This window comes from Mytilus galloprovincialis, chromosome 6 (assembly GCF_965363235.1).
Source record: "Mytilus galloprovincialis chromosome 6, xbMytGall1.hap1.1, whole genome shotgun sequence".
In the NCBI taxonomy this organism is placed as follows: Eukaryota; Metazoa; Mollusca; class Bivalvia; order Mytilida; family Mytilidae; genus Mytilus; species Mytilus galloprovincialis.
This window is the reverse complement of record NC_134843.1, coordinates 15142701-15170042: the sequence shown is the minus strand read 5'-3', so window position 1 is coordinate 15170042 and position 27342 is coordinate 15142701. Positions and strand designations below refer to the sequence as shown.

General features: G+C 32.5%; 1 protein-coding gene across 3 annotated transcripts; it reads right to left on the bottom strand.

Moving 5' to 3' along the window:
• Positions 1 to 1025: 1025 nt before the first annotated feature.
• On the bottom strand, positions 1026 to 22998 carry LOC143079034 (tetraspanin-18B-like). Of its 3 annotated transcripts, none has more exons than XM_076254150.1 (7): positions 22697 to 22998; positions 9287 to 9526; positions 8677 to 8751; positions 7624 to 7728; positions 5144 to 5254; positions 4188 to 4324; positions 1026 to 1949 (listed from the first exon to the last, which is right to left on the bottom strand). In XM_076254150.1, the coding sequence occupies exons 1-7, from the start codon at positions 22760 to 22762 to the stop codon at positions 1823 to 1825; spliced, it is 861 nt and encodes a 286-aa protein (XP_076110265.1). In that variant the 5' UTR covers positions 22763 to 22998; the 3' UTR covers positions 1026 to 1822. The 3 variants fall into 3 exon arrangements, with proteins under 3 accessions (XP_076110265.1, XP_076110267.1, XP_076110266.1); XM_076254152.1 differs by having other exon boundaries at positions 4241 to 4324; XM_076254151.1 differs by lacking the exon at positions 1026 to 1949 and adding an exon at positions 2279 to 2516 and having other exon boundaries at positions 4241 to 4324.
• Between the last annotated feature and the right edge of the window lie 4344 nt (positions 22999 to 27342).

Genomic DNA, 27342 nt, shown 5'->3' with positions numbered 1-27342 from the left:
ACGTTTAATTAACTCTACTGATGATCTGCTTACCCTTCCGGGGCACCTGAGATCACCCCTAGTTTTTGGTGGGATTCGTGTTGTTTATTATTTAGTTTTGTGTATGTTGTGTCATGTGTACTATTGTTTGCCTGTTTGTCCATTTCATTTTTAGTCATAGCGTTGTCAGTTTAATTTCGATTTATGAGTTTGACTGTCCCTCTGGTATCTTTCGTAACTCTTTTAAAGAGAGCGATACTAAACTGGTTCAGCTCAGTCTCATTTTTCTCGAGTCGGTCCCAAGCTTGTCGTTGTAAGTCACATTTGACTTTCATTTTATTTATTAAGAATGTGGTGTTGATGACAGATTCTTCTTATGACAGATTTTCAATTGATTGTGTTAATTTTTATCACAGACTGGGATTGATTTCGAGCTTGACAAACTGTAAAGACACATATCTATTGTTAAAAACTTGTGTTGATATATACAGGTCTTGGTGACGTCTTTTTGTTGGGATTCTGTCTCATATTTATATATCCCACATTTCTCTATTTCTTAATAACTGAACGTATATATAAATAACACAAAAATACATAATTATTCGCATATAAGTATTTTTATTCTAAAATAATAATTTTACAAAGATAAAAGTCAACAGGTAAAATCGATCTTGATAAAAAATAATGAGTGGATAAAAAATGACATTTATCAAATGATTTAAAAGTCTCTTTGGTGTTTAAAAATAATAGAAATATAAGACCGTTTCATATAAAAAAAAAACAGCTTTGGGATTCAGCAAATTTAAAACCCGGGCAACAAAAAGTTGATTTTTTTGCACTGCATGTAAGAGTATATTCTGGCATCACTTTTTCTCTCTCTTATAAAATGACTTTCAAAATTGCAAAAACCATCAGAATATAAATAAATGATTAATAATGAGTTAATTACAAATGACAATAGTGTCTGTCAGATCATTTTTTTCTGATATGAAGTTTGCCTATTGTAAGACAATTTGTACATTGTATTTATGAATAGGATGCCTGGATTTTTTTTCTTTCATTTTTTTTTTATTGAAGGAAAAAAACAAATTTAAAATGTACTTTTTTGATAATTTGTAAGAATCCCAATACAATTTCAAAATGATACTGCCTGGGTAAATGTTGGTCATCGAGAATAATAATTTAATTATTATTTAAAATTTTGTATGATGTTTTAAAATAATTTATTAAAACACACCATAAAGCACAAATGACCAGTTTTGACCTTTAATTATATGTTTCCATATAGGTCATGTCTATAGTCTTGTTGCTAATAATATGAACACATGTATCCGGATAGAAATAATAAAATGATGATAATTTAACTTCATCACTTGGCATGGTAATATATAAAATAAAATGATACAACGTAAAAAATAATATATATATACATGATACAAACTAGAACACTTTATTTAATTGATCAATCCACCTGAGGGACTCAAAATTTAGTCCAATCATGAGGAGGGTACTGATATAAGCTTGCTGACAATTTGGTTATCATTACTCACTAAAAATTACCAAAATTTAATACAAAAAAACCTATTCAATTCAGTACCATTCCTCATTCATTTTAGACCAAACAAATGGATTCTGAAAACAATAGTTTTTGGAAAAAACATGTGAGAATTACTTTTTAAAAATTTGAAAGCAATGAACAATTTTAGGTAGAGTAAGAAATCTATGGCATGCTTTAATGAGATATTAAACATGTGAATATATTCAATAAAAAAATCGGAAAAAGTCTTAAAGCTGAACAAATGTTCTTCTCTTTATACCCCTCATTCTGATTGATCGATTCCTTTTACCCTTCACATTTAACATATATATGTCTTCTATAGATTTGATTGTTTGTTCTTGAAATTGTACCAGTTTTATTCCTCTCTTCCAATCGCCACGCACAAACAGAAGGAAAATAGCACACATAACAACTGAAAATTAGCAAAATAATTCTATTAGATATCAATGTTTAGTTTGTTTGCTACAGTATTCAAGAACCGTTCAATGTACATATACAAATATATGGATGGGAATCAGAAGAGAATTAGTAGACACAATTTCTACGGGACCAATTTACAGTGGATTCATTTATTGTCATGGTATTTTCTGGACATTTATGTTCGTTGTTTTGCCAACGTCTGCGTACAATCCTATAGAAATTTGTTATTCGTTGAACATTTAATTTCGTTGTTCACCTATACCCACAAAATCCACGAAAATTGGTATCCAACGAATAATAATGAATCCACAGTAGAAGGAAATATAAGAAAACAATCAATCATATTTAGTTTGATTTCCACATGGTTCAAGAAATGTTCTATGTACATATACAAAAATATAGGTAGTGTTGTTAAGGAATCAGAGAATTAGTACAGACACAATATCAACAGGACAGTATACACGTAGAAGGAGGTAATGTAAGAAAACGTTCAGTATCACACAATACTATCTCTTCCAATAGCAGCACACAGACAGAAGGCAAAGATAACACATATTAACTGAAAAACAAATGATAACACATTTAATTCTTGAAATTTAAAAACAAAAGAAGTATAGTGATAGACAGAGTAAGTAAGTGGTGTGTACAGAAAGGTAGTTCATACAGTCAACATGAAAAGGTATACGGTTAGAGTCGAAACATAAGACATCGTGGAAAGGAACAGCCTATGGAAATAAAGATAACACTATTTATTTCGTTCATCAGAAGATCTTTTAAAACAACATTAAAAGCTGAGAATACGTTCAATAATTTCATGGGTCCGACGCGCTATTCTGATATTTACCTTCATCCGTAACACTCACAGCCGAATATTTGAAAGTCGATGATGTATTTGAAGAGTTATATGACTATAGAATAGCTAAATCAATCTAAGGTAAACTTTACCTGAGGGAGTTGAAACCTTAGTTTCTTTGTAATTTCAAAATTTATGAACGGACATTTTTACAAAGATTTGTTATAAATCATGTCATTCTAAATACTGACTACTGAGTTGATAATACGCCTTGGAACTTATAGTCCACCAGCAGAAGTATAAACTCAGTGCTGTAAAAGAAACACGTTAAAGAATTTCGTTGTTGATTTAGAAATTGTTTATAAGTAACTTTTGAAAATGTGACTAACTAATAAAAATTTTAAACTTTTCAATTTAAAATTGTTTATCCATGCATTATTCGTGCACATCATGACTCATTACATATGTTAATTTAAAGGAATAGATGAATGATTGTTATTTCTTTCGGTCATGCCCTTGTTTGCCTGTCACGATATTGTCCTTCTTGGTCATTGTCAATCCGTCATGAATGCGCTTTTTTCTTATTTTGATTGAAGTTGTGATTAATCTAGGTGGCATGGTAAATGCCTAACTCATATTGTACAATTTTATTATCATGTCGGAATTCTTCAACAAATATTTGAGCAACCATTTGTCGAAGGTATCACCTTGAATTAAGGTTTCGAACTCACTTCTTACTAATTCATATATTCCGTTAATAAAAATGTTTTTACTCACAAAAGAAAGTTTTACTAGATCACGATAAATTTTTAAATAAAGAAAGAGACGTTGTGCCATTGCAGATAATTCAAATTGCAATAAATGTTCCCTCAGGTAAAGTTGACTTTAAATGGATTTAGCTAGCACTTTAATGTTGTTGTTTTTTTGTCATATAGCTCGTCAACTGTTTCGGTTTTTACATAAACCCTGGATTTCAAATATTTGGCTTTGAGTGTTCATGATGAAGATAGCTACCGGACATGCATTTCGGACGCATGGAATTTATTGAAAGAAAATTGTTGTTTCCATTAAAAAAAATTGTATTGGCGTATTCTGATTAGCTAAATAGAGTTTAAATATCGATTGGAATATTATTTTTTTGTACCAAAAAAAACAAGATCCAAAAAAATGAAACAAAATGTCGCATGATATTGAGTACAAATAGCAGAGCGACATGCAATTTTTATTCGGTTTACGTTAGCAGCTACAGTTCAATAATGAATGTGTATAATCATTTATTTTTTTAAAGAATAAAGATGTTATTTTACTGCTTTCTATTTCAAAAGAATGGATCTTTGTTTTTGCAACGGTTTAGATTTTTGCTTATCTTAATGTATCGTCACCTTTAATTCATGAATATGCATTAGCATATGTTTGTATATACGTATCTCAACTTACTTGGAAAACCAACACAGATACTCCAACACCGATAAATACGTATCTCTACTTACTTGGAAAACCAACACAGATACTCCAACACCAATAAATACGCTGTTGTATTGGTCTATTTGGTCTTTCAGCTTTGTATAACAACCCTGATAAAAAAAAGCGATATACTTTGTTTAAAAACTCTTTATTAATTGGTTATCAAAGGTACCAGGATTATAATTTAGTACGCCAGACGCGCGTTTCGTCTACATAAGACTCATCAGTGACGCTCATATCAAAATATTTATAAAGCCAAACAAGTTCAAAGTTGAAGAGCATTGAGGATATTAACCTTTCATTTGTAGTCCGTCAGTTGATCTTGAAAAAAACAGACACGTGTCAGATAAAAACTTCGGGTGTACAAGTATGCAGACTGCAAAATATTGATAAAGAAGCATTGGATTTTTTTTTATTTAACACCTAAAAATGTCGCTAGTTCTGGAAAGGCATACATTGACTTTAGCAAAATAGGTAGTAAGCGAGAAATAAAGATTCCAACAAAAATTAAAGAAAAATATAACAAACTTCGCCTACAACGCTACTAAAAAAAAACAGATTTACACATCGAATATATTCTAAAGAGAAGTACAATTTTGATCAATTAGAAAATAAAGTTAATAAAATAAATTTGGCTTGTACGACAGAGAAAACACTTCAACACTCTATAATCAAAAACCAAAGAACAAAAACAATATAAACCAAAAACAAAAACAAAAATAAAATTTATCCAAAAGTAGCCCTTTGGACCATATCTGTTTAACAGATGTATTAGTAATATCTTTAGATACCCAATACCAAAAGATAAAGTACAAGAAAATTGCTCGAGGATTACAATATTTTCCAATCAATTTTAAGGTTTTTACGGGGATATTAGTTGCAAATTTAATGATCTATACAACCATAATTAATATATTTTATGTACTTACCGGTCGAACATCAGAAGATGTCTTGTCACATGGGTTAGTAGCTACACAGCACTCTTTGGGTAAGTCATCCTCTGGCATATCAGCTTTAGAATCTACACCACAACATTCATACTGTAATTATAAATGCAATCATTTACCATGATTTGAACACTGGCTCTGATATTAAATTATACAAATTCTAGCCTGGTAAAATAGACTTTTCTGTTGGAATTTTGAGGCTCGGTCAGGAAACCTTCTGCAACAAAACCATGATAAGTTTGAAAATTTTCCCTCCTGATGCAAAAATATGATACCAACTTAATATCAAAAACCGCATTTAAATGATTAAATACCAAACTATATGTACAATAAGTTATTATACATGTGTTTCTTTTATCTGTTATGGTCTGTAAGTGTAATGGACTGTAATTTGAATATAATATGAGCTTGTGTCATAAAAAGAACATACGAATTGATTACTCACTTGGCGAATTTGAATGAAATAGTGGTTAAACCTCAATTCATAGCTATCTAAATCTCCAACTTGTATGGCATTGTTTATTCTTCCTTTATTTTGACAACAATAAATTGTGAACAACCTTCACAGACATAATGGTTAACGTGACAATAATTGGTGAACAACCTTCACAGACGTAATCGTTACCATAATTGGTGAACAACCTTCACAGACGTAATGGTTAACGTGACAATAATTGGTGAACAACCAATAATTGGTGAACAATCTTCACAGACGTAATGGTTAACGTGACAATAATTGGTGAACAACCTTCACAGACATAATGGTTAACGTGACAATAATTGGAGAACATCCTTCACAGACGTAATGGTTAACGTGACCATAATTGGTGAACAACCTTCACAGACATAATGGTTAACGTGACAATAATTGGTTAACAACCTTCACAGACGTAATGGTTAACGTGACCATAATTGGTGAACAACCTTCACAGACGTAATGGTTAACGTGACCATAATTGGTGAACAACCTTCACAGACGTAATGGTTAACGTGACAATTATTGGTGAACAACCTTCACAGACGTAATGGTTAACGTGACAATAATTGGTGAACAACCTTCACAGACGTAATGGTTAACGTGACAATAATTGGTGAACAACTTTCACAGACGTAATGATTAACGTGACAATAATTGGTGAACAACCTTCACAGACGTAATGGTTAACGAAACAATAATTGGTGAACAACCTTCACAGACGTAATGGTTAACGTGCCAATAATTGGAGAACATCCTTCACAGACGTAATGGTTAACGTGACCATAATTGGTGAACAACCTTCACAGACGTAATGGTTAACGTGACCATAATTGGTGAACAACCTTCACAGACGTAATGGTTAACGTGACCATAATTGGTGAACAACCTTCACAGACGTAATGGTTAACGTGACCATAATTGGTGAACAACCTTCACAGACGTAATGGTTAACGTGACCATAATTGGTGAACAACCTTCACAGACGTAATGGTTAACGTGCCAATAATTGGAGAACATCCTTCACAGACGTAATGGTTAACGTGACCATAATTGGTGAACAATCTTCACAGACGTAATGGTTAACGTGACCATAATTGGTGAATAACCTTCACATGACCATAATTGGTGAACAACCTTCACAGACGTAATGGTTAACGTGACCATAATTGGTGAACAACCTTCACAGACGTAATGGTTAACGTGACCATAATTGGTGAACAACCTTTACAGACGTAATGGTTAACGTGACAATAATTGGTGAACAACCTTCACAGACGTAATGGTTAACGTGACAATAATTGGAGAACATCCTTCACAGACGTAATGGTTAACGTGACCATAATTGGTGAACAACCTTCACATACGTAATGGTTAACGTGACAATAATTGGTGAACAAATTTCACAGACGTAATGGTAAACATGACCATAATTGGTGAACAACCTTCACAGACGAAATGGTTAACGTGACAATAATTGGTGAACAACCTTCATAGACGTAATGGTTAACGTGACAATAATTGGTGAACAACCTTCACAGACGTAATGGTTAACGTGACAATAATTGAGAGCCAGTAACCAAAAAGTGTGTACGCATACATCAAAGGCATACATATACAAATTAAAGAAGACAAAAATAAAACAAACATACAAAACAATCAACAAGATGAGTAGAACATTTATTTTATCATGAGGCCAAAACCGTTGTAACTTTCCAAAGACTTGATGCAGCGTTTACACAGTACCGATTATGGCTCCTAACTGTTTGAGATCAGACAGCGCTACAACACTAATAGTTAAACAGACAGATTACTATCCTCAAAGATCTGGAATGTCCTAGCATTGCCTGAACGCTGTAGTACACGTTCAAATGCAGAAAATATAGGATTATTATTAGTGGATTCGGTTGATTTCATAATTGTGTTGCCGGTACTATTGTCAACGGTATGATACCAGATGATAGAATTTATTATTGATAATACTTACTAAATTGAAAAGTGCATTATATGACTTGGTTAAATCGTCGTTTCCAGTCTTGTTATACCTGTTAGTTAGTATGTCCTTAAATCCATCTTTGACTGAATCATCAAACTGTAAAATAAGTTAAGATATGAAAATTGATAAGTAAAACAAAACATGTAAGAAATTATCTTCTGTGGAAAATGTTTTAATCTCATCAAAGATAAGATAGATTAAACTAGTACGCGTTGCAAAGAAAAACGGCCGTAGCAACACAACTCTCAACAAATAGGCCACGCACATACAACTTTTTGCCATAAGAGAAATAGGTTTAACAACTTGTGAGAATTAGATATCGCCATAGGCTCGTTTATTATTATTGAAATTGAGTTGATATCAATCGATATCTAATTCTCACTCGTTATGAAACCTATAATTATATCCCTAAATCGAATGTGATATGATATTTCTCCACTCGATACAAGATAAATTTTGAAATATAACTGCGATTATCGGCGTGTAGATGTGGACTGAGGCAAACTTTATAATATATATATAAATACGTTTTGTTAAAATATACTTTTTCACTTTTTTTGAATTTTCAAAATCAAAATGCACCATGAAATGTTTCCTATGACGAAAAGTCATCCGTCACAAAAATAAATACGATTGTTAATATGATTTAATATCTAACAATCAATAATAGTACTTCAGCCAAAAAAATCAATAGTAAAGGTTTTCTGTAATCCAAATTCTTGTCTAAAATTAAAATCAATAATACAAAATCGATTTGCTGTGCCAAATAAAATCCTTGGTCGCTAGAGGACCTATAAACTTGACCGACAAATTACTGCATGCAGAAATTTTGTTTCCATTATCTTCTGTCCGTCAAGTAGATGAAAATATTACGGTGTCAATAAGAGATTCCATATAATCGTTTAATATTTGACCCACATATCTGGTAAATTAGAAGTTTCCCAGGTCATCATTACCCAGTATGCTTGAAATGCAACGAAAATTACGGGAGTAATACTTTTTTATGAACTAATAATGATCATGTGGTGGTAAAGAAAAAAATACCTTAGATCTAAATCCAGCAAACAGTGCTACACCAACGATCTGAACAATCAGCAATATAAAAACAATTATGGCATACTGAAAAGAGAAGTACAAAACAATGTTTACAATTAAAAATATAAAACATGCTTAAAATAGAGGTATTCAACTGCAAATGTGAATCATTTTGTAAACAGAAATATAGTATTAAATGATATAGGCATCATACTCATAGCAAAATTGAGCACCGAGACAGTTTATAAAGAAAAACTCTAACATCTTTAACTACAATAAACTGAAATCGACAGTTTATCCCAAGTGAATAAATACTGCATTCTTTCTTTTTCTTTTGATATCACCCCGTTTTTGGTAGGGTACTTGTTGCTAAGTCTTTAATTTTTTCTATGTTGTGTCTTATGTACTATTTTTTGTCTGTTTCTCTTTTTCTTTTAAGCCACGACTTTGTCTGTTTATTTTCGATCAATGAGCTTGAATGTCCCTCTGGTATCTTTCGCCCCTCTTTCTTTAACGACTCATTTTAGTCGGTTGTTTACTTGTTTTCTTTTTGGTCATTGTAAATGTCAAGTTACTATAATACTGAATATTGGTTATTTCTGCGTAAACGTCAACTTACCACAACTAAGAGAACTCGGTTCTGACAGCAAGCTCCACAGCATCCCAGGCCACCAACGAGAAAGATGAAAAACCCTACAATGATGAGCAACAAAGAAAGAGAACCGGCGACGTCATAAACATTTACGCCACCGACTACATCAACCTTCAGACTCTTCATAGCATCTTTTAACTCATCTCCTAACAGGTCCGTTCCAAACCGAAACACTAGACCAGCGATTCCTATTCCCAAACCAAGGATCTGAAAGTATAAGAAAAACATGTTTTATACTTAGCTTGTGTTTCCTGATTGATTACATTGATCAGAAAATACGGTTTGCTTATGTTAAAGTTGAAGCTATACCACTTGGAGATGACTACGTGTATGTTCCTATGTGTTATTTTTCTATTTCCATCCTCTTTCGCCATTCATGTACAACCCAAGACTTATCGCCGATATTGTACTTTTATGAGCCACACAACGTCACTGCCAATAACCACGTGCTCTATCGGGTGACATGAGATTTTTCCAATTTTTTAGAAGTTCGGGTTGCTCAAATATTTGATTATCGTTATTTATTCTTTCCTTTTCTTTTTACTTTATGGCATGCTGTTGTTTGTCCCCCTTGCATATATGTGTGTTGTCTACTTCACATTATTCATCACCACAAGACGAAAATTATTACATATGCTGCTAGTCTACGTTAGACAGCTAAACGTGTATGCCTCGAATTTCAATGAAAAAACAACTACGACTAAATGCAACTACTCAGGGTTAGCCATAATGAGGTTTTATTGTGGAAGATTGGAGTGGATTTCTTACAAGTCGAATGTGCATAACCACGATGTATACCAAAGATGACAAAACTTATAAAAAATACAAGGTTTATACTTTTGTATGTCAGGCGTTTCGTCTTCATAAGACTCATCAGTGGCGCTCGATTTGAATATTTGGAAAGCTAATTCAATTACGAAGGCTGATGCAAATAACATATCTCTATTATGTCGAATGAAACCCTTTACAACTTTTTTAACAATGTAAACAATTATCGCCATATGTCTTTGTACTGTGCTTACATTTATACTACTACAAATGTAGTAGTAACCTAGTAAGCAGTACATTAGTTTTTGCAATAAAAGTCGTGTAAGAAAATTGTTTTATTTCTGATTGGTTTTCCTTGTGATTGTTGACAATTTTATTATAAACTATGACGATGAAAAACAGGAAAAAACGGTTACATGAGTCCGGTATCGTGTATGTCAGATCTATCGTAACTATACACTCGTATGTATAGCTTTTCAATGATCAAAATATGACAAACAGCGTATTTATACTATGGGGAAATAAGTCTAAATGAGGTTTTATTGTGGAAGATTGAAAAGGATTTATAACAAGTCGAATGTATATATCCACGATGTATACCAATGACGTTAGAAATTTATCAAAAATAAAAGGCTTATATTTTGGACACCACAGACATACGCTTCGTCTACATAAGTATACTCATTAACAATTAGCGTTATCTTATCTGGCAAACAGACCGGTCTGAAAAGACATCACAAACAAGAAGTTTGAAATCAAAGTTCAAAAAGATGTGTTTTGTAGTAGACGGAGATAAACTGTATACATTTTATATTTAAAAAAATAAAATTTATCAAATAGAACATCGATTTAAGCGCATACTTTGAAAGATATATTCTTTGCTAGTGTTTAAGATATTTTATTTGTTTATACCCGCCCAACATATTTGTTTTATCCGTATATTTCAAACTTGAAATAGTTTTGAAAATGTATCACACAAAATCGAAAACAATTAAGCCGATATCAAAATCAGATGCATGTTAAGTTGTGAATTTTGAAGAAAAAAACCTTAATCGCTCTTTTTTTATTACTCTATATGAAAATGTAAATGAAACAATATCTGAAAATGTCTAATTTTTGGCAATAGGAAAAAACCAAAAAAAATGTCTTTCAAGTCGGTATTTATATAGCTCAACTTGATCGAAGAACAAACATTAAGGATTCAGGAACTGTTGATTGCAATTCAAACAATTGTTAAATGTGGTATTAATTGCAATTATAAAAATGGTACGAAACAATTCCAGTTCTCTCTTGTTACCAGAATGAATCAATTTTAAAAAGTTTCTAATGGGAATGAGAAATAAAGTTAAAGACACTATTTGTGGTTTACTAGTATAGCATGCAAATGCCAATTATTGATTTTAGCATTTTCAATACAAAAGGTTAAGAAATATACTAAAATAAATTCCGATATGTCGGTAACATGAAAGAATCTTGAGTAACAGGACAAAGTTGGTAAAAGGAAGGAATTATTTTCAAAACAATTGCTTTGTTTCATAGTTTAAGAAAAAAAACATCATTTCAAATTGGGCACAATTGGAAGATAACAGCAAACAATGTCATTTATCTTTTGAAACTGTATTTGCAAGATGAAAATCTGCCTAGGTAATGAAAGTTCTAAAATAAATTCCTTTCTGTTACCTACTTCTATACTAGAATTGCACAATGGTCTCTGCTGTTATCAAAAGTTAAAAAAAGGTAGTTTGAAAAACAGGTCATCGGACAATTTCCCCTTTTTCCGAGTACCCTCATATCTCATCCCAAATATGACCATTTCTGAAACTGTGTGTACAATAATCAGACTGACAAATTTAAGGCTTTGGAAAATAGGTTTATTGATCTTAAACGTTCTTAATATATGTACAACCTTTAGTCTTGCTTGTGTGTAATTAGTGTTTGGGATTGGCGTAACATAATTTGCAATGTTTCACTCCATAGCGGACGTGATAGAGAACACCAAATTTGCACATTTAACTACTAGACGGAAGATAAGTTTGATTTGTGTTGTTAGTCTTGTTATACATCTTGAATATGGGAAGGGATTGCATTTGATTTGTTGGGAGTTCTTTTAATGGCATCTCTATATCATCCAAATAGACTGCTTTGGGAAACGATACCGTGCAATTGAATGGCCATTATTTAACAAATCAAGGTCGTCGGTCCGGTCCCGAAAAACGTGATCTCTTCTTAAAGCTCTTCGATCTGGTTATAATATTAAAAAGAAATATATAGTAGCCATTTTAAATTCTTATATTTCTCTTAAGATTTTTCTTAAGTGTAAAATATATACTTAAGAGTGGGTAATAGCACTCTTAAAGTTACGATAGTTTTTACTCTTAAGATTTACTTAAGATTTTTTGTGAAAAACCTAAAAATCTTAAGATTACTCTTACTTGAGTAAAATATATCTTAAGATTTTTTGTGAAAAGGGCTACTGTCTTTTCATTTAATATCCTGTATATTATGTTGAGATTTATTAAATATGGTGATCATATTAACTTATATTAAATGAAATTGTTGGCATATATAGTAGATTAACTTTGTGATTCATCAGTGAAATTGTCTTTACATCCTTCATGTTACTGATTATGGCTATGCTGTTACTTTTTATCAGGTAACATGACAGAACGTAACAGATAGGAATTACAAAGTACTTTTTGTCCTTTTATTCGAATTGCGTGGAAGTTTGAATTTGCCTCCATCTACATACTAATTTAATAAGATACTATAAAAACACATTTACTGTTATAGTGCTGACAATGAAATATTCTCAGATGGTACACAAAAAGGCTGTAACAGCAAAGGCACTCGTCTCAGAAAAAAAAATTCCTATATACTTTTATGTTATATAAAGGTATACAGGAATTTTTTTTTTCTGAGACGAGTGCCTGTGTGTAACATTCTGGTCTTTGGGGATTTCGGATTCTTCGAACTGGCTGCCATTCACCTATACATATGGAGTCATACATACAGGAAATGATGCTCTTCGCATTATATTACAAGAAATGAAATCTTGGGTCTTTCAAACATTTCCACAACTGAAAAAAAAACCAGTGGTAACAGGAGGCAAATTACCCCTTGGGACAAAATTTAAAAGACCCTTAGAAATGCAAAATGTTATCATATGCTTTAGTTACAAATAATAAAAATCAGACCAGTAGGGGTCAAGTTTTCTAAATGATCTATCATATTTGTGAAAATATGAAGCCTTTTTGCTTAATTTGGATACTCTTTGAATGATTTAGTTGTCAGAAAACACCACCGGACAACATGATTTTTTTTTTATTTATTTATTTTTTTTTTTGGGGGGGGGGGGGGTGAACATTCAAATTATAAAATTTTATTCGAAGGAATTTAAGAAAGAGTGTTTAATTGGCAATAGTTGGTGGATTATATACACTAGTTAATACTGTAACTAAAAAATTTCCAATAGGTGGTTCAATAAAACAATAATTGCTGGTTAACGATGGGACATGGAAATTATATACTTTTTTAGATATTGTCTCAAATATAGACCAAACAAGATGCCGATAAGTGGGTTATGATGGACAAGCACATAACAGCTATTATATTCTGTGTAAAGCTCACAACATATGGTACATTTGAAATATGGATGGCTGTTTAACACCCAGTGGCAAATAAAATGAATATTTAGGACGAGAAGATGCTAATGCGATAAGAATATGAATCTTGGTTTGTACTAGACCAACGTGATAAGTCATTTTTTTAGTCTGCTTGTTCAATAGTTCAAAAGGCAGAAGTCCGCAGCACTACCAGGGCACATTATTCTGAATTCGAGACGACCAGTCTTTGCTCTTACTCTTCAATACCGCGTATCGGCGGAGAAGCAGCAAGTATCAATTCTAAAGTAGGTCAGGTTTATCCCGGCCTGGATTCGAAAAGCACAACATTCCGCTCTCGAGGAGAACACGCTTACGCGAGACCACTAGCCTGGCGGTCAAATTGAAGATGAAAACGAACAAATTCTTAAACGACATACCCAGACATTTAGATAACGGGTATAAAAATATATTTATCCGTATCTTAACCGAGCGAAGGTTGAGAATTAATGAACAGTTTCGCCCAAGTCAACTTTAATCCGAGAGTTTATTCCTCTTTAGGTTCGTTATCATCTATACTGTTTACATTACAAGTAAATATCCTTTCACAATGTTGTGTAACTACGGATGAAGAATCGATTTGTGGAATTATAAACATCCTACGTATTAGATTAGGTTTTTTACCAGAAGAAATTGGAGGTACATATAAAAGACTTCTTCTTAGATTCTTTGTCATGTTCTTTATATTTTTCTTTCTTTTAATCCGTCTCAATTTTATATTAGTCGTTGATGAGTGAATGATGTACTTTTACAGGTGTTCCCCCAAACGTAGTGTACATGCAAAACTAAATCTTCTTTAATACGACACTAAGATTAATTGCATTTTTTTCTCTCGTTAACAACATTCTTTATCAGACTGATATTTACAAAGTAAAAAGCCTATTTGTAAACTTAGTTCATGTTCCTTCAATACTCAATATAAACCCAAACGATCCTGCTTCCTTAATCACCCTAAAACTTATCTATAAGTGAATTATAGAGTGATCGCTGATGAACGTGCAGCGGCAAATTAATATGAATATTCAGGACGAGAACATGTTAATGCAATATGAATATTTACCCTGCTTGGTACTATACCGACCCATTGAGCCGGATTTTTAACATGCTACTTTACAAGGTAACAGTCCGCATGAAGACGTGCCACCTTACCCGGATACATTATTCTGACTCCGACCCGACAAGGGGCTGCTCTTACTCCTAAATGCGGCGTGCTCAGCGGAGAAGCAGCAGATAACAATTTTAGCCTTTGGTTTGACCTGGCTGGGGTTTGAACACACAACCTCCCGGGCTCGAGGCAAACACGCTACCTTGACTGAGCCCAACAAGGCGGTTTCGATTTCGATTGTAGAGAATGTAATGAGAGCGTAATCATGTGTTCCTCTACATTTCCATATCTCATTTGATGGATGTAGTTCTGACCACAGATCTTGACAATCAAACTGACTGTCCCGCTGTACTAGTCTTTAATGTTTAACAGTAGATGTTATTCAAATAATAGAAGCTTAAAATATGTACGGTGTACTACGATTATATATTTTTTAAAGATGATGTGCAATAGAATTATTTATATATAAGACAATGTTCATGATGTTAAAATGAATATTGAATATAAATCGACAGTTTCAACGGTATCAGTTATTTAATGTAATATAATTGTTGGTTTGTATTAGGTTGGCTGTTTTTGTTTACTTGTGCAAATATTTATTGAGTTTTCGATATTGAGAACTTGTACAATCTTCAAAAAAATATGTACGAGTTAAATGTACAACAAAGCATACTATTTCTGTTTCTTTATTCATTGTAAATTATAAGAACGGAAAGAATGGAACAATAGTTTTGTCGTAAATATATGACTTTGACCGTTTAATCGGTTATAAACCTAAATGTTTATTTCCACTTCCCGGTTGGTTTGGCTAGTTAATAGTCCATGTGCTTTTGATTATAGAAGCCAAGGTATATAGTCCAGTCATTCTAGCTTAAAATTGGTCCGACCTCGAAGTAATTGGTGATTATGATTATAGAAGACAAGGAATATAGTCCACGCATTCTAGCTTAAAACTGTCCCGATCTCAAAGCAATTGCAACAGAAACTATTGTATGCTTACAAGGCAGTATCAACCCATATCTTTGACATAGAAAAAATCGGCAAGTGTCAGACCATGGGAAAATTGTAATTTTGGGGTAAATACCTGGAATCGACTGACTGTACCTACTATGTATTGCTACATGAAGAGTATCTTAACGTTTATTTCTTTTTAGTTTGTACAAATATACAATTACGAATAATAAACACATTAGTGCTATTATTTGACTTTTGAATATGACAGCTGGGGTATATTATTATAATAAAAGAGATATTTATAAACTTATCGGGGGTGTGTTCAAAGATAAAACTAGGATTTATCCACTGTCATTTGATACTTAATAATGTGTTTGTGTATGAGACTAACTGTAACGCCCTTGCTTTCAAGGAAGTCTAAATTCTTAAATTTCACGAGTTGATGTTTTCGCATAAATTTGTTGTGGGAGTGGGTATATTTATATAGCATTGCTTACACATTGTACGGTTACTAAACAGAAACGGGTTTAAGAATCGATAAATTGTATTAAACCAGTTGGTTCTAATGTTACCCAATTGTATTACCGTTAAGTTATTTATAGAGCCCATCTATCGAGATTTGACCCATTTAAATTTAGTACTGATTACTTTAAATAATTTTATTCTGAAATTGTGGGCACTCTAAGAACGGTATCATTCGTGTCTTTTTTGTTAAGTTTGTTTGTGTGCTTAGTGCCAATCTGGTGACTAAAATCCTTTTCCAACAGATTTTATAGTTGATGAAGAGCACTAAATGCTTACAAACATGTGTAAACCCTCCACATTTTTTATGTTTCTATCCCCAAGTCACAAAATAACAAATGGATAATCAGAAACATACATTCCTCTGTCTCTTGAAGGTCCGTCACCGAACCGGTTATTATATATTGTCGAGTCCATACATTTTTTGCCGGGGTAGTTTAGATACAGTGGAACTCAAGTGATGATAGTAATTAATGAGTGAGTTGAAACACGTGCTGATAGTTATTTCATGAGTGAGTTGATGATATGTCAACTATAATTATTTGTTCTATTATACCATGAAATAAACACCTTTATTAATTGGTTTTTTTTTGTCAGAATATGTTTTATTAATAAATTCACACCTATACTCTTCACCATTGAAAATGAGAAATACAACATCCACAAGTATACAATAGTATATTAAGCGAGCTACGCTTAATTGGGTTAAAAACTATAGCCATCACTATGTTTTACCTTTGTTAGGAAATCGATGCTGACATTTTAAACCTGAAGATTTACGCTATTTCCTGACATGAACGACTTTCTAGGTAGTAAATACAAATTCAAATCAATATTTTGCAATCAATTTTCTCATGTGACAAATCGGAAGATAATACCAATATTACAGACAAATGTCAGGTTCGTGATGTTTTCAACCGACACAACCAATAAATTATAGTCGAGTAACCTGTTATTATATGAAAAAAACCTCCACGAACTATGATCACGTGGTTTACTTCTATCACATGCGTATTTAATTGTGATTGATTGATAAGTTGTTGGTGTTTAACGCCATTTTCAGTACTTATTGTCTATTTCTCGGCGAACTACTTTTATTGGTATTGCCCGGACAGAACCGCCGACCTTCGGCATGAAAACTTGCATTCCTAGTCCATTAATATTGGAATCGAAATATCTGACGCGTGCAGGACTGCAATTTTCGACCTCAGTGTTGACAGGCTATACACATACTGTAAATAACCTACTTTATTCTCTCTTAGATCACTAGGACAACCGGGGCACCGATATTTCTAATAAGGAACAAACAAAAAGCCTAATAAAAGATAATCGGTATTGGCATGGCAAGCTGATTGGCAAAAGGGACTGAGCCCTATAGTTAAGCGTCAAGATCATCTTGTCTGTACTTCTACCACTAAAAAGATGACAATATTAAACCAAAATATATATGCCAATACAGAGTATTACACTTCAACGTGCTGACAGAATATATCACCCACTTATGCCTTCACGTAATGGAAGTACACTTCAACAGTCACCAAAGTTGTTGACTTTATAATCTATTGATATGATTTAATACCGTGTAACAGATGTACACATTATTTATCGCCTTTTGTCATGTCATTATACATGTATCCTTGAACGTTAAATTTATTTTATCGTTATTATTTTATGTCGCAATGGTTTAGATAATGAAGGAAGAGATTAGAACTACTGTCTATGGAAGATTAATCAACAAGGAAGATCCCAGAAATTATCGTTTCTGTTTTTTGTATATATTAGACCGTTGGTTTTCCCGTTTGAATGAATTACACGAGTAATTTTGGCTATATAGCTTACTGTTCGGTCTGAGCCAAGGCCGTACTTTGACCTTTAGTGGGTTTTCTATTACGAACTGTGACTTGGATAGACAGTTGTCTCATTGTAACTCATACCATATATTTTTAGATATAAAACAGAACCATGACTTCCCAACGTTGATTACTTATTTCCTTTTACAGACTGGATAAAAGCTTAAATGCTAAAATGAGTAATATGCTTTCGTTATCCAGCAAGTAGCTGCTGCGAAACGTACCAATATTAATATAAGAAGATGTGGTATGATTGCCAATGTCTGAGGCATATCTGCACCAGAGAACAATTGACATATAAGTTAATAACTGTAGATCACTGTGCGGCCTGCAACAATGAGCAAACCCATACAGCATAGTAAGCTATAAAAGTCACCGAAATGAAAAATATATAATAGTTGAAGGATAAAGCTAATAGCCTGATTAATGTACCAAACAATGAATGAAAAACAAATACATTAAAGAGCAACAAACGACAACCACTGAATTACAGGATCCTGACTTGGGACAGGCACATATAGAATGTGCCGGGGTTAAACATAATTGTTAGCGCAAACCCCCCCCCCCCCCCCACAACCTACGACAGTGTTCTACTTCAACAATGTGACATAAGAACAAACTATAACAATCTAGGAAGGTTACAACTGGTTTTTTTTTCTCATGTTGCAATGAAGCATTGTCTTGCTCAATGGACAGGGGCTGCTGAACATTTGTGTTCCTTATTCATTGTTAAAATGCTTTCTAGTTAATAAAAAAAACCCAAGATGATACTTTTCATCAGCGGTTTGTACGAATAAAATGATGTTTGGTGTATACTTCAATGAGACAGTTGACCGAACGACTAAAAAAGAATGATAAATAAACTGTTCGGCTTAGGGTATGAATGGCTGTTTGATGGCTGCATGTTGATGATGTAGTAAAACGTCTTTTGTTCATCGAGGATGGTTGCGTTTAAAGTGTTCTAGGGAGATTCGTTTGATAGCTGGATAGTTACAGGTGTCAATCGGCGATCCTCGGGTGACTCCGCTATTCTCCTATCAGGTACGGAATCGGCCGAGTTGTGACGAATGTAACAGGTGTCTATCATATATATAGTACATACATATCTCTGGTGCGATCAACCATGTCTTGTCACATCCATACCCAGTTGCATACATATATTATTTTTTCTCATTTTCTTTTTCCAAGTGATGCATGAAAATAGAGGTAATTATTTCATATATTCAGCGGCAAAATGACATTAAGATATATTGCTGATACAGCTGTAAATGTGTCTTGTTTCTGTATATATGATATGACCCCTAAATTATGATGTTAAAATGTAAAGATTTTTGTCATGGCAATGTGACAACATCTTATGAAGCTGCAATAAATAAAATAACCTACACAAATTGAAAACAACACTTAATAAATTTCATGCTTCCGAAGAGCTTTTGTTGGTTTGCCTTAATCAGCAATGCTCAATGCCTAAAAGTTAAATGATAAAGTTATGTGACCAGAGAAATAAAAACTGAGGGTCTCAGCATATAACATCACCAATCCATACATACATTTAAATTATTATAATCATTTATTTCGTTCGGGTACGGGGGATTTAAAGTTATCGCACATTGAGCTGTATACATTCTTGTTGAAGAATTTAGAATTTCACTGTTTACATAAAATTTTCAAATAATTCTGCTTTGTTGTACACATACTCGCCTACGTAAGAAAGGATAGGCGTCGAATTATTTTCTTGTAACGATCTTAAAATACTTTAGCAAATATTTTGGTATTGTTTCTGTAAACAATAGTGAAATGTTCAGACTCCGTATCAAGTTTGGGGTAAAATCAAGTTCCAAAAAAAAAAACCTTAAATAAAGTGCTCATCATTTTGTTTGTGTGTTTTGTTTGTACATGTATAACCAAATAACGTTGACCACATTAGATATAATGATAAGAAGATAGTGTATGATTGCCAATGACACACAATAGTTCAAATGAGTTAATGTAATCAAATAGAGACAACCGCTTCATTCGACAATGACAAAACCCCACAATTCAACGTATAGTCGACTATAAAAGCCTGATTGGTCTATAAACGACCATGTTTCCGTTTTAAAGGCAAGTCCGTTTAATAAAAACATGTACATTTTTATTTAAACGTGTTCACAGTTAGAAATACAGGGAAACACTATCAGCAGCCAGCAACAGTTTGAATTTGTTGCGTCAGTTGCAAAACATAAAAATCAATTATCCATTCATTCAAAATCAATCATATGAAGTATTCTTTATAGAATATCTACTATTATCACTATTTTGCGCATTTTTCCTTTGATCTTTTTTAATAATTTTTCATAGGAGGCACGTGGCATTGCTAACGAAATTGACATGTCGTCATAGGTAAAATAGCGATAAACAGATTATCATTTAACCCGAATAATTCAGTCCCTCACCGTAATCGATATCTCCTACTTTAATGTATTAAGCGGAATATAACGACTGAATTATTCGGGTTAACTATCATTGGTCAACTCAACTCGATTGCTTTTCTCGCTTTCGGCGTACCGGCTCAAGCGAGAAAATCAATCTCGTTCAGATGATAAACGATAATCTATAATTCTTGTCCAATCTTATATAATATTAATCGGATTTAGGTCCTCGTGTCAAACTTCGTAAAATAGCTATAATTGCTTCAATTGTTTGACTTCGAGGAGTATCAAAAGACTGTCTTTCGCACCTTTTACTGACATCGGATTAACTGGCAAATCGTTGAAATCAATAATCGAATTCGGTATTTAAATATAAACACGTACACGTTTAAAATAAATAAATATACAACTCAAAACCATAGTTATGTAAATATTAAGCACTGGTTCTCATTGCTAGTTCGACATCTTAACCATCCATTGCCTTCGACTTATGTTGCAAAACATACCTATTGTATCGATTATGAAACAGGCTCACTTAGTTAACACGGATTGGCATTATATACTTGTAAATATCTTTCGCAGATAGACGTAATTAAAAACAATATATAAATTTTATGATGAGCAACTCCTACAATAATGTTCAGTCAGATCTCAAGCCGATAGCTACATTCATAATATAACTGACGCTGTAAATACAAGTTGTAACGTCAAGTACATTTCCCCCTTGTATATAAAACGAAGGAAGAGTCTCATATCCGTTGTTGTTATGTGGTTTACATGTTATAATGTACGTTTAATATTATTTATTTATTTATATATTTCTTTGTACTAGATGTTCTTGCGTTTGTTTGTGTTTTTTAACATTGCCATATAAGCAGGAAGTTTTGCTAGCCGTTGTTTTCCTCTAATGGTTGATGTTACTGTGTGCTCTCGGTTTTAGTTTGTAACCCGTATTTGTTTCCTCTTAATTGATTTATGACTTTTGGACAGAGGTTTACTACTGTTGACTTTTTGTATAAAATTGTTAACTTGTTTTTGTTACAAACCGGCATGAAATGTTTGTCATTGGACTACTACTGTACAGTATTATGTTTGATCATTGTTGAAGGTCGTACGGTGACTAACAATTGCTTCAATTGACGTTATTTAGATTCTCTTGGATAGTTCAATCAATAGCAATAATACCTCTTATCCTTATTGTATACTTATGTTTAAAATAAGAATAAAATAAATATTTCCCCCCGCAAAAAGGCCTATTTCTGGAATATTGGTAAAGGGATAATCTGGCTACATGACTTTAAGAGTTACTAGTTAAACATTTTATAAACGGACACACATCTGCTTCACTTGATTATATAATGCTGAAATAACCCCAGGGCCGCTTCCATCAACTCTACTGTGAAACCACGAACATAATTTCCCTTTTAGGTATTTCAATTAAAAAATATAGTCCATGTTATTGTTTATCTTACAACATCTTTGCCGCAAGGCCATTTTGATTACACACCGAGTGTTGTGTTTGTGGTGTTATGGATATAGTCCTTGTATGTACAGAACGGGTTTGCTATGTAAACATGTTCATATAAACAAATAAAACGGATATAATATATAGATTTTAGCTTATTTTGGATTGACTTGAAATAACGTGGGTATGAAACCATATATGATGATGGTAACAGATGGACAAAAGTGATGATGCATAACTTTAATATTATCGGTTATCCATTTTCTCCGTCACGACCCTACTTTTACAGAAGTTTGATAAACAATTACAAAAGGATCACTCAACCAGGCAATCTTGACTAACTAGATGGTCATATTTCATTTAAACTCTTCCTTAGTATTTTCCCTTATTCGGGTTCACTGGTTCCTTAATCGCATAAGGGCGGTTCTGTTTAAACTATTGTCGTTTTGTTTTCTCAGTCATATAATAAATAAAGAAAGTAATTATAAAGTATAATTGCACAATGTGATATTTCCAATAGTGAAAGGGCGTGTCAAAAGTTAGGGCCTGATCTAATCTAGCGGGTTTTTTTTTTTTTTTTTAAAGAAAACAGCCGTAAAAGTAAGAATTGAATAAAAGATAGAACAAATTAAAAGTAACTTACCAGGAAAATAGTGTTAACTATAACCAGTATAACTTTGGCAACTGACGCACCACATCCCAAAGTCATTATTGCAGGTTTAATAAACTGTCAAAAAAGTTTGAAAATCCTCCTGTTAGGTTTATATTAAATTAATGAAGTTTAATTCACTCTCGACTACACCGCAGGTAAATCTACAACTGAGAATATTTATTACCTGTACGGTACGGTTTATAGTCAATACTATCGTAATTGTCATGTGACCCGGTCTATTTTGAAATAGACCAATTACATCATCGTTTTGTCCAGACCTTTCATGAATGAAATGACGTAAATTGAGATATAAACAAAAATAGAAATGTACACCTCCTTAATAAGAATATGAATAAGAATGAATCTTTGTATTTTTTAAAGGTAAAAACATAATTTCAAATGAATAACAAAGTGTACGAGCATGAAAATGTATTTTTATTCCAATTTTCATTGGTGAATAAAAATATACGTCAATATCGACGGAAGACGCCTTTCTTGAAATAATAATAAAAATGCAGGATTTGAAAATGATCTGCAATGTCATGCGACTAATCAAAACTGGGTCATGGAAAAGTAAACTCTTAGAAAATCGATTGCTGTAGATTAACATCTGCTGAATGTCCGGTGACAAATGTTTGATTTGATAAATAACATCATATTTTGTATTTCACAGGTAAAATCTCCGACTGTCCGAAAGGAAAAAGGCTACCCAACGGACAAAGATGAACCAATTAAAGACACAACACCAAACTAAAGATAAAGTAACACTCACCCCAAAAAACCTGGTTTGGACTTCTTCTGTATACACGATGCTTGTTGAGAGATGAGCTTATACAGGTGCAGACAAAAGCCCGGTTACACATTGTCGTTACGCTTATATCGTTAATTTGCTATATTTTAAGGTCAATATAACTTTTATAAGAAGAAGTAAGCAATTCAAGGCTACCGTATACGGTCTTCAACAATCAGAAACCCGATACAGTGATAACCGATTATAAAAGACCCCGAAATGAAAAGTATGAAAAAACTCAATGGAGAAAACTAACGGTCTAAATTTATTACAAAACAATTTGTAATTTCTTTGTCATTTGATCATCTTATTTAAATATAAACATCAGTTAAAAAGGACTTAACTCGGAGATTGAAAGTGGTTGTAGCTATATATGCACAAATAAATAAATGAGGAGTGGCCCTCTTTTGAAACAAGAACAAACTTCTATAAATGCATCTTTTCATAGCGAACAAAGTGTCCAACAGCATATACCAAATAAAGTAATAGCTTACAAACTCTTCGACCATGGATGGATTTAAACTTGAAAAAAAAAACACCTTATAGACTAGACAAACAAATTAATATATATATTATATATATAATGAAGGTAATTTGAGGTAAATTATTTAAAGAAATAAATTTTAATATTTCATATAAAACTAAGTGAATCTCACATGTAATTGCAGAAAATAAATAATTCTTGTGTAAAGCTTTTTGTATAAAAAGATATAATTAGAGAGTCTATAATGTTATGTAACTTTTACTTTATTAGTAGTTGATGTGAAATTCTTCCTAGTTGACACTTAAGCGATATAAATAAGGTTTGACAGCTTAAACTCTTAAAAGTATTTCCTGAGTAAAAAGTTTAAGTTAGTTTAAACAATATTTCTTCAACATTAAACGATATTATACAATGAAATAATATTAAGGATTCAGAAACAAGCAATTTGCTTTTACAAATCTCTTTTTTACAAAAATAATACACTTATTAATATTAATACTGGCATGCTCTGTAATAAATATATGAATATGAAAAAGGTGAAAAAAGACGAAAAAAAAAGAGATTAATGAGAAAAATAAAATAAAAATAATAATAAATAAACATGAATTATTGTAATGTATACAGTGTGAAATGCTTGGGTTCCTATTGAGTGATTAAGGATTAACATCAAGGGTTAAAACGTTTACTTTTAATAATATATTTTTGCACCAAACTAAATAAAATACTATTTTGCTCATCTGAGTGTACCGTTGATACAAAAAGCAAAGTTTTACTGAAATAGAATCTAATACTTCATGTCTTCAATTAGTGTATATAGGACAAGATAACAGGAAGTGAGTATTTGTTTCTACATCACCACAACGACAATTTGGAGAGTCTACTAAATTACGAACGAAAAGGTGAGAATTCAATGAACTTGAATCCATTCTAAAGCGAGCATGACGAATTTTACCCAAACGATGTCCTATATAATAATTAATACATTGTGACCTTACTATTTTGGGTACTAATTTGTTTTCTGAATAATGATAGAGATTCACATTTTCTTATGTTTAAGTTAAGAGTGTTCCAAAGTTTTTTTGCTGCAGGTTAAAGTTAAAGTTACCATAAATATCCGGTGATAAACGGTTTCAATTAATTAATAAAGTATTTTGATAATTGTTAATTCAAGTTCATTTTAAGAATCAAACTATTTATTTCACATTTATGTATTTTGATTAAACTACTCTTATGGTTGGACTAGAAATAAACATATAGACATCATTTGTTTATTCACCAGGAGGCCTCGAAAGAACGAGAACGACAGTCCCCCCCCCCCCAAATTGTCGTAGTTTTTGGGGAAGACGGCTTCAAGCCGTCAATCCTCAATGGGGTTGATCAGAGTGACATTCCCTCACATCATTCATTTTGTTTTTATAGTGTGGAAAAATCCCCCAACAAATCTTACTGAGAATGATGAGATGGGGAGACACAAATGAATAAATTGACTATAAACACTTTTTTACACATTTCCCTTCTGTTTCTCTCGAAATTATCGTATAATGAGCTCTCCTTTACACTATTTACGTTTTTTTTACAATCCGGAAAAATCAGTATGACGAGATATGCTAAATATATCCAACCTGGCTACATTATATTTTATGTGACGTCATTGTTGGAATGCCACACTATGCATAAGCAGGGATATCCTTCACTGGTTATCTAAATCATTCTCAAAGATTGTGCACTTATTAAAAAATAGTATTTGTTAAATTTAAACAAAATGATGTTTGCTGTATATGATTCAAACATCAACATGCAATACTTTAATTTGTAGGTCAACAACTTTTAAAGTAAACAGGAAGTCCGAGGGGCTACATGAGATTGGGGAGAGAAACGATCTTTTCCATTTTTTTCTATAAAACTCTGTTTTGAGAATCTTCCTCCAATTCAGGAGCACCTCAATTTATAAGCTAATTATCCACTAAAATGTGACATTTAGTATATGATAAGTAGTCCATTAAAACTAAATTTTGTGTACCAACATAATCATTGTAATAGTTACAAACAAGAATGTGTCCCCAGTACACGGATGCCTCACTCGCACTATCATTTTCTATGTTCAGTGGACCGTGAAATTGGGGTAAGAACTCTTAATTTGACATTAAAATTAGAAAGATCATATAATAAGGAACATATATACTAAGTTTCAAGTTGATTGAACTTCAACTTCATCAAAAACTACCTCGACCAAAAACTTAAACCTGAAGTGGGACGAACGAAAGAACGAACGAACGAACGAACGAACGGAGCCACAGACCAGAAAACATAATGCCCCTCTACTATCGTAGGTGGGGCATAAAAAATTACAAATGTTGCATTTTGTAGTTTAAACCTATTTATTCATGAAATTTTACAAATATTTCAAAATGTAGGATTTGGAAACAAGCTTCACACAGTTTACATCAATCATATTGTTATTTTTATTAGTACCTGTATCCCTGTGATGAGAGATGTAACTGGGAACTTTATCAATAGAAATTTAAAACTGAATAGATTTTTCAGTCCTAACTTTCTTAAGAAAAAAATTTAAAATCTTAAGAGTACTGTCACAAAAAATGGAAAATGGCCCTAGCCTGCAGTTCAGTCGTACACTATTAAGATTTCAAAAATAACTGTAGTTGTTGTTAAATGACAGAATTCAACTAGTTGAATTTTAGATATTAACTATCAACTTTAATTGAATGTTTAGATTTAGAAGATGCAGATCTCTTCCATTGGTCTAAATTGAACCCTAAACTAAAGAAACGAAATTACATTAAACAACAATTGATTCCAATAGTGTCAACCTTCCACATGTTCTAGCTGTTCTTTTTTTCATTCTTTATATGAAGACTATCAAAAGATACCCCCCCCCCCCCCAAAAAAAAAAAAAATAAATAGAAACAAGGGCCGTCTTGTGAGGAGAGACATGTAAAGCAGAGCGACAATACTTTAACCTGCATAACAGAAAGAAAGAAAACAGGAGATTGTAAACACCTAAAAAAAAATAAGACAAATTTATAGAAAAAAATGAGAAATGTTTTCTTAAAATATATTGAATACATGATATTTGACATTGAAATAAACTGAGAATCCGAAAACCAGTTTCAATGAAACAAACAAACTCGTTGCATTCCTTGAAGGCAAAAACAATGAAAACACTGGTACTTTTAAAAGTGAGGGTTTACGCTAAAGATACAAGACACTTAAAAAAGCAAATATCCTACTTGAACAATTTAAATCAGCATTTATACAGTTCATCAACAGATCCAACGTGGGACTACAAAAATATCATCACAGAAGGCATCTAATTAATTAAAAAATATAAATCATAAGCCAGCA